Here is a 14,372-nt window from a genome sequence, read left to right on the forward strand (position 1 = left end):
TGTCATTCACAGTACTGATGAAAAATCAAGTATATTTGATCTAAATGTGGATATACGAGGCCATCTAGTGGTCACCGGATTTATTTTAAAATTCATGCAGGCTATCTTTGCACTAGCATGTGATGCCATATATTTGACGCAGGTATTTATTTTTCAACATGTATTGTCATTGACTGGAACAAAATATAATTGTATGAGCTATGCCTCTGTGTCCCGGCGTTGTTGTACCCCTCTACTATCTGGCTTGGTGGGGCGATCTCGTTCTGCATGCCTGCTTCACTGAGATACAATGTGTCGTCATGCATTTGTGCATGCACGCTGTTAACGGTCATACCCGTCTTGCTAACTTAGCTAGCTCATCAACCAGTATTTTATTATCTTTTTCTGCACGATAGCACTTATTAAAGCCTTGAAACTCATGGGGACCCCACTGTTACCACGGGTCATCGAGCTAGCCCTTATTTGGCAGCAGGGTTGCATCGGTTTCCATTGGATTTGACAGCTTGTTAGGCTGGCTAGCTAGGTAGCTAATTCGCTAACGCGAACTGTTTATCACGTAGCAGCCTATGCTGACTAGCATCGCTAGCAACTAGCTAACATGGATAAAGTCTAGTCGTGGGTCCACAAAATCAAACAAATGGTACTGAACTGATGACAAAATCATGTTTAGAAATTGTAGTAGCTATTTATGTTTTTGTTGTTGTTGTTGCTTAATGACATTGCGAATATCATATTTTTTGTCATTTAACTACCGGTATTTATTTAATCCGGTTTCGGCATGAGAAAAGTATTAATCGCAAATTCCAGCACTAACGGATACCGGGAAAAAGAAATATGAGAACCGGTCACGAATGCGGAGCCACGCCCTAAAATAACATGTGATCACAAGGCGTTTGTGACGCATTCATGCGTTCCAACTTTGTCATAATTGTCTGTAGGTTCTAAATTGCTTATGAGCTTGGCTTCCCTTCAGAAAGTAGCTGATTCTTGTACTTTACAGCTGTATTTTCCTACAGTTACTAATAATACTAGCAACAAAACAGATTTCATTCCTTAAAATGATATTGCCAGATGGAAGAAAATAATAAGGTAGGCCTAAACTGTAATAAGATATACCTTAAAGACTGCTTGTGTTTAATCCTGAATCCAGTTGCCCCTCTTGTACTGGGATAAAACAATAGGCAAGCCATGAACCTTATGGAGGAGTACATGTGTTTTGTAGACACACCTGGGTTCTAGACTGGCTGAGGTAAACATTTTAGGAAAGCCTGGGTTTTTAATATCGAAGTCATTCTAAGGGGTAGGTTTGACAAAGCAAATGAGTGAGTGAGTCTTTGACATGAAGACAGTGGTTAGATTCTGCCATTGGGACTGCTCTGATGTTTCCATTCTCTCCTGGTTATGACCATAGAGCCTTGTCCCAGTCTCTAGACCTGCCTGTCTGTGTGATGGATGACCACCTGACCTCTGAAGCTGTCAATGAGATGGTAAGTTGACCTTGTCATTTCAGTGATGCTATCATTGGCAATGTTGACGTACCACAACCATCTCTGTTGTGTTGCAGTTGTTTAATTGGCCCAACGTTGCCAATGCTCCTCCCCTCTTTAACAGTTAATAATTATTTCAGTATGATATTTGTTGTTAATTAAGTTTGATTATTTGCAATATAATTACATTTCTACCAGGAGCAGAGCAATTGTACCAGGAGCAGAGCAACCTCAGTGATGGAAACCACAGAAGAGGGAAAGCTCAACAATGTGGAACATCTGACACTTATGGACTTCCTTCAAAACCTAACTGAGAAGTATGTTCTGTTTTCTTTGGTACTATCACACCTTCAAGGAAATAGGATCAAATTAGAAACTGATCAATCTGAAAAAAATGTTCAGTGCTAGAAAAGTTGTCACATTGCAATTTTGCCAAAACAACTGACACAAAGCAAGTATAACTTCACGATCAGGCAAATAATTAAATAAAAACAATTCTGCCACGCATCCTGATATGACAACATTTATAACAATATTGTTTTCAGGCAATGGAGGGGGATTCGTGAGGGCATGTTTGACCCGGTAAGATCATGTTACTGACAATTTAATCAGATTACCATGAAAACTCTGCCTAATGTTTAACCTTGTTCATAAGCTTTTGAAAGACGCACTATGCAACATTTTAAAACACTTCTTCTGTTTCTGGAATACAGCTGACAAAACAACAGCTTGCCGGCTTGTGTCTGAGGATTGTCCAGTTTTTATCGGACAAGCTGATGCAGATCATCATCCCAGGTCTTTACGAACTACTGGGCATCCAAGATGCTGCCTCTTCTCCATTGTCACAGAGATCTCTCACAGCGTCACTCACCAGTCTGTTAGACGATAAGACTAACACCAAGTCCCGCGTGAGATTTACTGAGGCTGGTGTACCTAAGAGGCCAGGCAGTCGAAAGTCTTACAATAGCTTTCGCATCCCAACTCCCTACCCTTCCTCCAACTGTATGGAGCAGGAAGAGGAAGAAGAACAGGAATCACAACTTAAGTTCAAGGAGATTTACCTGACTAAGGGCAGTCTGGGCAGTGGAAGCTACCTGCCCAAGGGGGCCATGAGGTATGTTCTTAAAGGGAAATTTAACAACTTCATATTCATCTCCAGCATCACCATATGTGAAAATTACACATTTCCATGCTTTGTAGTAAAAAAAATATAGAGGGACGTAACTGTTTCCAATAGTGCTGAGAAATTAGTGCTTTTTGAGGTTGGTTTGGTTTCCATTCAAATATTTAAAAAATAATCACGGTTTTGGATTTCAATACTTTTTTTAGACATTGAATGCACTATGGATTATGTGTGTTGAATGCTGTAACAACACATAATAAAACAATTAATAAAAGTCCCATGATGGTAGTGACTGTCCATTAGTGTTTATGACTTATCAACCATCATTTACTTTCTCATATAAAATATTTATTTGATGACTTTATTATTTCATTCCAAGTCATCAACTCATCTCTATAGAGCTGCTGCTTATTCTGTCTGACAAAATCACTATTTTAGTAGTTCTTCTAAGTAAATAAGACCTACTTTTATGACCGCTGAACACCAACTGTCAATCACTTAGATCATGTATTTCCAGGTAGAGAATCCTCGCAACGCAACTGCTTTTTATCTCTCTCATGCATTCTCTCGTCTCTCCGTCTCAGTTAATGAGGTTTCCGTATCTGCTCCACACAGACTGGACAAGCAAGTGGGCGTGCAATGGATTATGGGAATTAATTGCCGTATTTTCTGTGCTAAACTATGTAGAATATTGGCCTGTTGGAAACTACAACTCCCTACTACATTGCATAGTTCGTGCTTGATCTGATTTATCTCTACAGAAACTGAGCATCGAGCTCACAGAAGAAGAAAAAAATTAACTATATGGAATTCAAATAATTGAGCCGACGTCGGTCAATTAGTTGTTTAAAAACCGAAAAATAACAAAAATGTTGGTTAAATGCTCAGCTCTAGATTCTAATGACATCATCAGTGTGCATCGTGTGATTTTAACCAATTATGAGTAGGCATTGCCTACTAATTGGTTGATGATGTCATAGAAAACACTTATCTTCCTCTTTCTTTTTTACTACAAAACATAGAAATGCCCGTTTTTCACATATGCTGATGTTGGGGTGGTGCTGGAGATGATGAATATGAAGTTGAAACATTTAGAAATTTCCCTTTAACATTTCTTCAAACTGCCTTGTATTTATGATTGTCCTTGAAGTTATTAGAAGTTATAGTATTTGAAGTTTATAGCAATTTGGATTTTTGTAGAGGATAGATATTGCCAGGATAGATAGATATCTACAGGCCAGTTTCAATACAAATGACTTATACAAAATACACTTTATTGGGCTTTAGAAATTAAGCAGTTAGGCTGACATCACACTAAGGTTTTTTCTCAGAGAAACAGCAGCGTTTTCCTCATTGTTTTCAATGGTGCAGATGTATTTGACACACTGAATGTGCATCACAGCCTTACATATTATTTGTTTGACTTTGATGATTTCTGCGGTTTTTTTCCCAAGGACTCTAACCTCTCTGTCTGATGTGCAGAAGAAAACAACCAACTCTGAGACGCTACAAGTCCTCTTAGGTGTCTCAGAGGACACCCTTGTCACCTGTGTACAGGACAGCCTGCAAGGTTCTCTCTCCAAACTTGCATGCATGTCCAATTCTCCATCTGGAAGTGCAGGCTCTATGATGCTAACCCCTGCTGTAATGGCAGAGTTGGCTAAAGATGTCAAGTCGGCCTTATCAGTGGTCGTTAAGAGTGCCTCCGCTAGCCAAACCTCTGTAGTGACACCGGTAAGGGGAGACTCACAGACCAAGGTGACTGAGAGCATGGTGAGAGAGCTGGCTGCTAAACTTGAAAAAGTTGACCAAGAGAGCAAGAGTCTAACAGGGCAAGTCATGACCATGATCTCTGACACAATGGTGGCTTTTGTTGACGAGAACAAACAGAATTTGCTGGAAGATCTGAAGGACAAGATCACGTTTTTGGCATCGCATGTTGGCTTCATTGAGGATCTTGATGCCCTGATAAGCAAATACGAGAGCAGCTACAATATTAGTGAATCTGGTTCCTCCTGCACGCTCACATCTAAGAGCATCCAAAAACTCTCTAGCCGGGACTTTCAAACATCAGCAATACAAGCAGTGAGTGGAGTTCTTGACAAAAAAGTCAGTAGTTTGAGCTTTCCTAGTTCAGTCATTCAGTCTGAGTTAACAGGTGCTGTATCAGGTCAAACATTGTCTGGCATTGTAAAGACAGAGTCAATTCACCCAGTGGGCTCAGCAGCGTCAGTAGTTGTTAAGACTTTCGTGTCAGATATGAAGTCCTTGGCTGAATCTGAAGAGAGTCCCCAACAGAAGAGTGCCTGGTCTGCTGCTGTTCACATTTACCACAGCATCCAAAACAACTTGAAAGATTATTTCGGCAAGCTTCAGCGATGTGCCTTAAAGAGCATTGTCACATCTGATGATAACATCACAAATGCTGAGTTTAAGGAGACAGTTCCACTTCCTTGCTTAAACATGAAATATAGGCCCAGTAAGAGTGAGCCTCAGTTGCCAGAGTCCACTGGTGAAGTTACTTTACAAAGAGGCCTAAGTGAGTGCTCAAAACTTCTTTGGGCAAAAACTGAGTCAGAAGAAAGCAAGCTCCTTCTGACAACTTGCACCAAAGAAGTCATCTCAGAGCTTCTGGTCTTGTACAAGACTGCAATGTCAAAGGAGGACGCCCTGTACACTGTTGGAGAAAAAGGATCAGGCTTCTCTATTGAGAGAGAGAAATTTGTAGAGGGTGTTCTGGCTCAGCTTGGGGATATTGCCCATTCCAGGGCCTCATCACCAATAGTATGTGAGTTCCCCTGTCAAATTGAGGACAGCAGAAGTAAGGCCACAGCTTCTTTGACCAGTCTGTTAGATTGTATTAGAAAACTCTCAAGTGAGGAATTTAAGAGAAATGCCACTCAAGCAGTGAGTGAGTTCCTAGTTAAAAAGTCCACCAGTAGCTTAACTAGTGCACAGCCTGCTTATTCTGTAGCATCCAGGTCTTGTTCCATTCAAAACCAGTACACATGGTCAAAGGATATTTGTGCGGATTCTGCTGCCTTTGGCATCATTGAAACATTTGTGGAAGACCTGCAGAGCTTGGCGCAACCTGCAAAAGTAGAGGAGAGAGAACCTGACCTCCAGGAAAATGCACAAAAGCTACAGAGCAGGATCTGGTCTGCTACCACTAGTTTATATAACAATATTCAGAAGACATTAAAGGACTTCATCATTCATCAGCGGAGGTCAGACATGCTGAGCAGAACGTCTAGTCATATACCCACAGAGGACTCTGGACATCTTGGGACTAAGGAGCACATTTGTTTGGCAAGCCAGGACTTGAGGCAAGCTAGTAAGAGTGTGCCTCACTTGCACAGTTTGAACCTTGAAGTGGCTCTACACAGGGGTGTCAGCGAGAGTTCAAAACTTCTCTGGACTGAAACAGACGAGGCTCTACTGACCAATAGTACCAAAGAGGTAATTTCAACAATCTTGACCTCATGCGAGGATCAGGCATCAAATGCACCTTGCTTCTCCACAGTAGGAAAGAAAATATCTGATATGTCCCTTGAGGTCAACATGTTGGTAGGTGGTGTTCTGTCTCAGCTGAAGGACATCTCCTTGTCAAGGTCCCCAACACCATGTGAAGACATGTTTGAACGTCTCCAAGGTTCTCCTGAGCGAACCTCTCCAGTAAGTCTAGATTGCAGCACGGCTGCCTCCAAAGGCATTGCATCTTCCCACAGTCTTTCTACAAAGAGCCTCCAAAAACTCTCTAGTCATGAGTTCCAAACTAAAGCTGAGAAAGGAGTGAGTGAGGTCCTCTCTAGATCATTTAACATTGTGGAGGAAGGTACAACAGAACAGTACCTTCAGTCTGTATCTACATCCACCACATCTACTGATATTATACAAACCATGGTGAAAGACCAGCAGGAGCTCACCCAGACCACCCAATCATCTGACATGGTATCTGGAACCTCCCTGCTCACCACTGGACAGGTTTCTGAGAAAAGGATCTGGTCTGTTGCTCGTAACATCTACTACAGTCTGCAAAGTAAGATTACGGAGTTTCTCAGAAAAGATCTTCAAAGATCAGACACAACACTTGGTTCAATCCAAATCTTTACGTATCAAAGCAGTCCTGCATCACAAAGAGCAAGTCTCTGCCATCTTGAGGTCAACCAGAGCAGTGTTACACCTGGTGGAAACGATGCCTGTGTGGACATTCCGCACAAATTACTACCTAAAACCACTGAGCTCTCAGGATCCATGCTGGAGGATATTGACACGATCCGTTGTAGGAGTGCTGACAGCCAAAATACAAGAAATACCTCTTCTTCACGCTCTTCTATCTCTCTAACACCTACTTCAAAATTAAGGCAGTCGAAATGGCACTTTGCTTTACCCGGGACTCCCATCCCCACTGAGTTTCCTGCTCAGATTGACTTTCCCATTGTTAGAAACACAATCATTGAGGACTTCTTTCACACAGAGGACTTACTTCCTGTAACCTTTGTGGACAAAGTCAGGCAAGCTGCTGGGGTGGTAGTGGACATTATGGTGGAAAGTGTTGAGAACACACAGGAAAATGGACAGGGTGCTTCTCATCTTGACGACCTCCGATCTGCTGTTAGGAAATTGAGAAAAATCATTTCCACTTGGACCATCCACATTTTCAGCCATGAATTGGTGGATAAAGTGATAGCCATTCAGGACAGCCACAGCACTCCACAGGTCTTAACATTGGAAGCAGCCAAAAGTGCTTCAGACTCCATTCTTTCAAGGCTGAAATGGGGAAAGGAACAATGTGCCATATCCAAGGAGCTCTCCTCTCAGCTTCTCCAGATATTTGCTGAAGAGACAGTGAAGTGCTTCCTGAGACAGTGGTCAGATGAGTATGAAAACATAAACTTTGATGTTTCAGTCCAGAACGATCCAAAGACTTCTACTTGCATGGTCATTCTTCAAATGATCACCAAAGCCACTGCTAAATGTTATTTTGAGTCCGCTACCAGCGTGGCCACCAGTGACATTGTAGAAGGCGTGTTTGATTTGGAAAGGGATACCATCAGCAGTACTGGAGAGCAGGTCCTCACCTTCAATACAAAGGTATAGTACACATACATCTTTCATGAATAACACTGCTGTTGACCTTTTATATGATTCTTTGTGTCATGGCATTGCACTGCTTCTTTGCAGTTGATATGCTGTACTTTAAGATATCGAAAACATTTCAGTTTGTTTTAATGTGCCTTTTCCCACCAACCAGGGTTCCAATAATGTTAGTAAGAACCTCTGTCCTCAAGAGTCTCTGGAGTACCAGCCTCAGAACATTTCCCCTACTGTGTACTTTACAGGTAAGCCCTGCTGCTGTTTAGGCTGCTGCTCAGTCAAGACTGAGACATTATCCCTTTACCATTCCACTAATTCATTTGGAAAGACGTTGTACTCCTCTGAGTTGTTACCTATGACATACTGTACTGTGGGCTGGGTGGTAGCCTAGTGGGTTAAGAGGTTGGGCCAGTAACCGATAGGTTGCTGGTTCAGAATCCCTGAGTTCACGAGGCAAAATCTGTCAATGTGCTCTTGAGCAAGGCACTTAATCCTAATTGCTCCTTGTAAGTCTCTCTGGATAAGAGTGTCTGATACATGAGTAAAAATGTAAATTGATGGCATGCTGGATGGTCTTTCGTTGCAGAGACGATGACAACATCTCATGGCTCCTTTTCTCCAGAGGGAATTTATGATATCGCATCGTCCTTCCCACTTGAAGAGAAGAGTCGCAAACCCTCCCTTTTCACCAGATTGTCTAGATCCATCACAAAAGGCTTTCTCAGCCCATTCAAATCTTCAAGGAAAACCAAATTATTTAAATAAATTCCTCATTATAACAACGAGAGCATTCATTTGTTCAGATGAGAATCTAATTGTATTGGTCACATACGCCGAAAACAACTGTGAGATGCTTTATTACGAGCCCATTCCCAACAATGCAGAGTTAAAAATTAAGAAAATATTTTCTAAATAGTAACACAATAACAATAACAAGGCTATATACAAGGAGTACCAGTACCGAGTCAATGTGCATGGGTGGGAGGTAGTTGAGGTAATACAGTATGTACATGTAGGTAAGGGTAAAAGTGACTAGGCAATCAGGATAGATAATAAACACAGTAGCAGCAGCTAGTGTGAAAGTCGGTCAGTGTCACAGTGAATGTGTGGGTAGAGTGTAGTGAGTGTGCATCGAGCCAATTCAAGAGAGTCAGTGGAAAACAATTAGAAAAATACATCAATAACAAAGGGGGTCAATGCAAATAGTGCAGGTGGCCATTTAATTAACGTTCAGCAGTCTAATGACTTGGGGGTAGAAGCTGTTCAGCAGTCTGACTTGGAGGTAGAAGCTGTTCAGCAGTCTAATGATTTGGGGGTAGAAGCTGTTCAGCAGTCTTATGGCTTTGGGGTAGAAGCTGTTCAGCAGTCTAATGGCTTTGGGGTAGAAACTGTTCAGCAGTCTAATGGCTTGGGGGTAGAACCTGTTCAGCAGTCTGGTGGCTTGGGGGTAGAAGCTGTTCAGCAGTCTAATGGCTTTGGGATAGAAGCTGTTCAGCAGTCTGATGGCTTGAGGGTAGAAGCTGTTCTTCAGTCTAATGACTTGGAGGTAGAAGCTGTTCAGCAGTCTGACTTGGGGGTAGAAGCTGTTCAGCAGTCTAATGGCTTTGGGGTAGAAGCTGTTCAGCAGTCTAATGACTTGGGGGTAGAAGCTGTTCAGCAGTCTAATGACTTGGAGGTAGAAGCTGTTCAGCAGTCTAATGACTTGGGGGTAGAAGCTGTTCAGCAGTCTAATGGCTTGGGGGTAGAAGCTGTTCAGCAGTCTAATGGCTTTGGGGTAGAAGCTGTTAAGCAGTCTAATGACTTGGGGGGTAGAAGCTGTTCAGCAGTCTAATGACTTGGGGGTAGAAGCTGTTCAGCAGTCTAATGACTTGGAGGTAGAAGCTGTTCAGCAGTCTAATGACTTGGAGGTAGAAGCTGTTCAGCAGTCTTATGACTTGGGGGTAGAAGCTGTTAAGGAGCCTTTTGTCCCAGAATTGGTGCTCTCGTATCGCTTGCCATGTGGTAGCAGAGTGAACAGTCTATGACTTGGGTGGTTGGAGCCTTTTGCCAATCATTTACATATCACTTACTTTATTTTTATTTGATTTGATGTCATATTGTAAACGTATGTATCTGTTTTGCTGAAAATATGATTTTGAAAACAATGAATGTCTACAAGTGCTTCATAAAACAGTTATATTTATTTTTGTATTTTCAAAAGACAGCAAATAGCCAATCAAGTATCAACAAAAGTGAAATGAAAGACAGATTTAATTTTCAGTGAATAATTGTCTTGTCCAGTGAGCAACTCAATGACATCGATTCAATGACATCATTAGATCACCTCCAAGAAGCATCTTCAACGTTCACCTGACAACCCATTGGATAAGACACATACACTAACCAAGTGTTTCTTACCTGTCAACAAGGTTGAGATCAGAAGCTTCTTCAATACCCCAGAAATGGAAAGGCTTTGAGACAAAGACAATCAACTGTCCAGATAATGCACATACACTAACCCGGACGTTCTACTTGCCCCACTGAGTTACAGCAAAGTTATCATTTATGCATGGGTCCACGATCCACTCATAGCTCTCACAGCTATCTGACAGTTCTCAGAATACTAAGGAAGAAGTGTGTGATATTGGATTTGGTATCCTTCCCACTCCCAAGTGATTGGGAGTCCCATAGGGTGCCGCATAATTGGCCCAGCGTCGTCCGGGTTTGGCCATCATTGTAAATAAGAATTTGTTCTTAACTGACTTGTCTATGATGATGACTGAATGATGACACATGCTGTGCTAACACATCGTCACAGTAGTTGTCAGTTTTGTAACGTAAATAAAGAATTTGTCAAATACTCTACGTGAAATACAGTATGTATTATTTTCCCATAATGCCATTATTTCATGTCTTGTGGTATTTTTAGCATTTTTTCCCCCCTTATGTATCAGGTGTATTATTTTGACACTGCACAGACTCATTTAAATGAGCAATAATGATCCACATCTTAATAAAATAGTTTTAAGGCAGCAGTGTTCATACTGTATTTTACATTGATTTCAACCACTATAGGTCTTCATCAGCAAGTGAGGATTTCTATGGATAAAAACTAGTGTTAAGTGTGGGGGGGGGGGGGGGGGGGGGGGCTCAATTAGACCCATGTCAAACACTTACAATCACGTACAGTACAACCACATTCAGTACAATCACATAGTCACATTCAGTACAACCACATAGTCACATTCAGTACAACCACATAGTCACATACAGCACAACCACAGTCACATTCAGTCAACTGAATGATTCTAGAATAATAATAATTCCATTCACATTTGGCTACTACAAATAGCCAGTGAAATATGATACGTTTTTTGTTCCTTGAGAGGAATGACTGAGAATCCACTGCCTGCCGTTGTAAACTTTCTGCACACAAATCAAACACAGTACTGACTATATCTATAAGCCTCATCCAAAGGAACGAAATTCTAAGTTGTCCGCATTGTTTCAGGCATCATCCGTTCCAAAGTCTCATCTTGTTCACTGTAAAAAATAAAAATAAAAACTCAAATAAGAGTTCCTTTTTGGACAATTCCAAGTTGTCCCTCCTTGTTTCAGTATGTTTAATCTGCCTAATGACCAGGATCCTGGTGTCTACCCAATGTGCTGAGCACTCCTCCTGGACAGAGTCCGCGCTACATTCAGCTGCTGCAACCATGGTCTCTGTGTGAAGGCACTGTTAGAGAGTCAATCAACCAGAACAAGGTTAGGAGACCAAATCTGTGTCCTAGCATTGTGAAATACTGTATATGTAATGGCCTCAATACATTAATGAAGCGCCCTTACATCCTATCCTCTCCCCATACTGAAACAACTTGTTAGGGTGAACCAATAAGACTGACACTATATACCTTCTAAGCATGATAGTTGGCTCATGATTTGTTTCAGGACTTGTTAGGGTAAACCTATAACAGCTTCTAACCCAAAGTCATAAGACTGCTGAACAATTAATAAAATGGCCACCGGACAAGTTCAAATGTTTTATTATTTGTTACTTTAGTTTATTGGGTAAATATTCTCTTCAACTCTTCTTGAACTGCACTGTTTGTTAAGGGCCTGTAAGTAAAGTATTTCACGGAAAGATCTACACTTGTTGTATTCAGCGCATGTGACAAATAAAGTTTGAGTTGATTTGATTATGTACCTTCTAAGCATGATGGTTGGCTCATGATTTGTTTGTACTGAAATCTATTCAGGGAGGATAAGGGTATATCATAGGCAGTGATGTAGTGGTAAAACCATTGACTGGTAAATGCTGATTGCCGTTCAGGATTAAAGAAGTAACGCTCCCTCTACTTTCAATGCATCTTCCACAAAAGGTGGGTAAATGCTTGAACAAAATAAAATAAAAAGTGTGTAAACAGCTTTTACATGTGTCCCCCCCCCCCCCCCCCCCCCCCCACTGATTATAGGAGGCTTCTTCTGACAGTATTCACACCTTTCATAAGAAACCTCCAGAGAAATATTCATATTCACCGTAGCTGTCATTTAAACTTGGACTAACCTGGCCAAGGCCAAACAGTATATGGCGTTTTCTCTGGGTGTGCGGTCGCAGTGGAGAGAAAAGGCCTCCAGTGAGGTGGTGAGTATCTGGGCGGAGTTTGGCGAGGCAAACACAGGTCTGAGATTGGTGTCTCTGGAAATGGGCGGGAGCGGGACTCTGCTCCTCCATTGGTTGCTGTTCTGATCCCCACTCTCATCCTCCTCACATCCCTTCCCTCCACATCCCCTCTTCTTCTCTCTTTCATCACTCGTGGCCACAGGGTGTTGCTTCGGTAGTTGAAGAGGTTTATCCTGGGATGCCAGGGCGCGGAGCTGGCAGGTTACATGAGATGGGCAGTTGATGGGGGTCAAACTTTGAGAGGCTGTGGACATCACCCTGATACCCGCCTTGGCCTCACTCCTCCTGGGCTTGGAAGACATCTTGGGGAGGGTGAAGCCGTCCACCAGGACCGTGTCGCCCACCCTGGTCCTGAACGGAGCCCTGTTGAGGCCCATGCAGTGCCTGGATGCTGCCCTCCTCTGCCCCAGCCTCACCCAGCCCTTTATCTGGAGGTATGTCCGCATGGGCAGGGCCATACCTGGGAGGACCACCACAGAGCACAGCTTGGTGGCCAGGTGACTCACACACTCCCTGTGGCCGTACTGAAGGGCGATCCTCAGGGGGTCACGACCCTGGGGATCCTGACAGGCAAGGGTCAGAACGCTGCTGGCGATACAGAGTTTGAGGATGGTGAGCTGGCCGAGCTCGATGGAGGCGACAGCGGGACACTTGGCGACGTCGGGGTGGGCCGTCTGGTGGCACCACTCACGGTAAGGGTGAACCCCCACCGGCTCAATGACACGCACCCCCCTCTCCAGCAGCCAGCCGGCCAGGTCCAGGTGGCCCAGAGAAGCAGCGATGTAGAGTGCCACCCGGAGCTGGAACCTGGAATAATACAGAATCAATGTATTTATAACACGTTTCAAGTTTTTTTTGTCAAGTTCACAAGATACAGTGGGTTATAAAACAGTACAGTAAAATGCTTACTTGCAAGCTCTTTCCCACAATGCAGTATTAAATATCAGGGTAAGAGAAAAAACATATGAAGGAAAAAAACACGAGAATATAAGCTATATACAGGGTCAGTACTATCATTATAAGCTATATACAGGGTCAGTACTATCATTGTAAGCTAAATACAGGGTCAGTACCATTATTGTAAGCTATATACAGGGTCAGTACTATCATTGTAAGCTATATACAGGGTCAGTACTATCATTGTAAGCTATATACAGGGTCAGTACTATCATTGTAAGCTATATAAAGGTTCAGTACCATCACTGTTGATAGTAAGTCTATCATACAGTTCAGTGTGTAGATGTGTATTCTGACCTCCTCACAGGTCTCTCCCTAGACAGGTGTCGTTGGACGGTCAGTCTGTGTCCCAGGAAGCAGCCTCTGAGGGACTCCGCCCACCCATCCCAGGTGTCCAACCGTAGAGTAGCCCCTGGGAGACAGAGACACATGCAGGTTGTCCTCCTGGTTTCCATGAACCAAGAATGTGTTCCATACAGTCCATTTGTCTCTATGTTACATCCATAAGGTGTTGAGCCAGAGGACCATTGATCTACTGCACAAGGAAGGCCATACCCAGGTCAATGGCGTAGTCGTGCAGCCAGTTGCAGTCGTAGAGTTGCAGGCTGGTGGGAGAGCTCAGTCTGAAGGAGCTGACGGGAAGCCCACACTGCTGGGACACCAGGGTCATGAGCCTGGCCACAGACGTACTCAGGAGAAACACAGTGCCCAAGACTGAGAGGGTCTCCCCCGTCACGGCACTGAACACACGCACCACCGGCTCCCGCTGAAGTATAAGACCATGGACATTCAGTAAATTCACTTGTTTTACATAAATACCTATGTTGTGTTTATACACCGAGTAAACAAAACATTATGAACACCGGTTCTTTCCATGACAAAGACTGACCAGGTGAATCCAGGTGAAAGCTATGATCCCTTAATGATGTCACTTGTTAAATCCACTTCAGTGTAGATGAAGGGGAGCGGACAGGTTAAAGAAGGATTTTTAAGCCTTGAGACAATTGAGACATGGATTGTGTATGTGTGCCATTCAGAGGGTGAATGG

At 42.9% G+C, this 14,372-nt stretch overlaps 2 protein-coding genes across 8 annotated transcripts in view; one reads left to right on the forward strand and one right to left on the reverse strand.

Moving 5' to 3' along the window:
* LOC110514871 (protein ANKUB1-like) overlaps positions 1-14,372 on the reverse strand; it is a 61,417-nt gene that overhangs the window by 3,350 nt on the left and 43,695 nt on the right. Inside the window, exons 3-5 of one of the 4 annotated variants that reach the window (XM_036937338.1) lie at positions 13,622-14,090; positions 12,251-13,174; positions 11,241-11,422 (exon numbers count right to left, since the gene is read on the reverse strand). In XM_036937338.1, coding sequence (XP_036793233.1) covers positions 11,341-11,422; positions 12,251-13,174; positions 13,622-13,779 — 1,164 coding nt within the window. In that variant the 5' untranslated portion in view covers positions 13,780-14,090 and the 3' untranslated portion in view covers positions 11,241-11,340. The other 3 variants (XM_036937289.1, XM_036937257.1, XR_005034936.1) reach the window with 3 other exon arrangements.
* On the forward strand, positions 899-8,486 carry LOC110515172. Of its 4 annotated transcripts, XM_036934845.1 has the most exons (8): positions 899-1,089; positions 1,412-1,487; positions 1,686-1,804; positions 2,033-2,069; positions 2,201-2,601; positions 4,065-7,704; positions 7,865-7,952; positions 8,294-8,486. In XM_036934845.1, exons 2-8 carry the CDS (start codon positions 1,449-1,451, stop codon positions 8,470-8,472), a joined length of 4,503 nt encoding a protein of 1,500 aa, XP_036790740.1. In that variant the 5' UTR covers positions 899-1,089; positions 1,412-1,448; the 3' UTR covers positions 8,473-8,486. The 4 variants fall into 4 exon arrangements, with proteins under 4 accessions (XP_036790740.1, XP_036790683.1, XP_036790864.1 ...); XM_036934788.1 differs by having other exon boundaries at positions 899-1,487; XM_036934969.1 differs by having other exon boundaries at positions 912-1,487; positions 1,686-2,069; positions 2,201-2,282.

The sequence above is a fragment of the Oncorhynchus mykiss genome, chromosome 1 (genome assembly GCF_013265735.2).
Source record: "Oncorhynchus mykiss isolate Arlee chromosome 1, USDA_OmykA_1.1, whole genome shotgun sequence".
NCBI classification, from domain to species: Eukaryota; Metazoa; Chordata; class Actinopteri; order Salmoniformes; family Salmonidae; genus Oncorhynchus; species Oncorhynchus mykiss.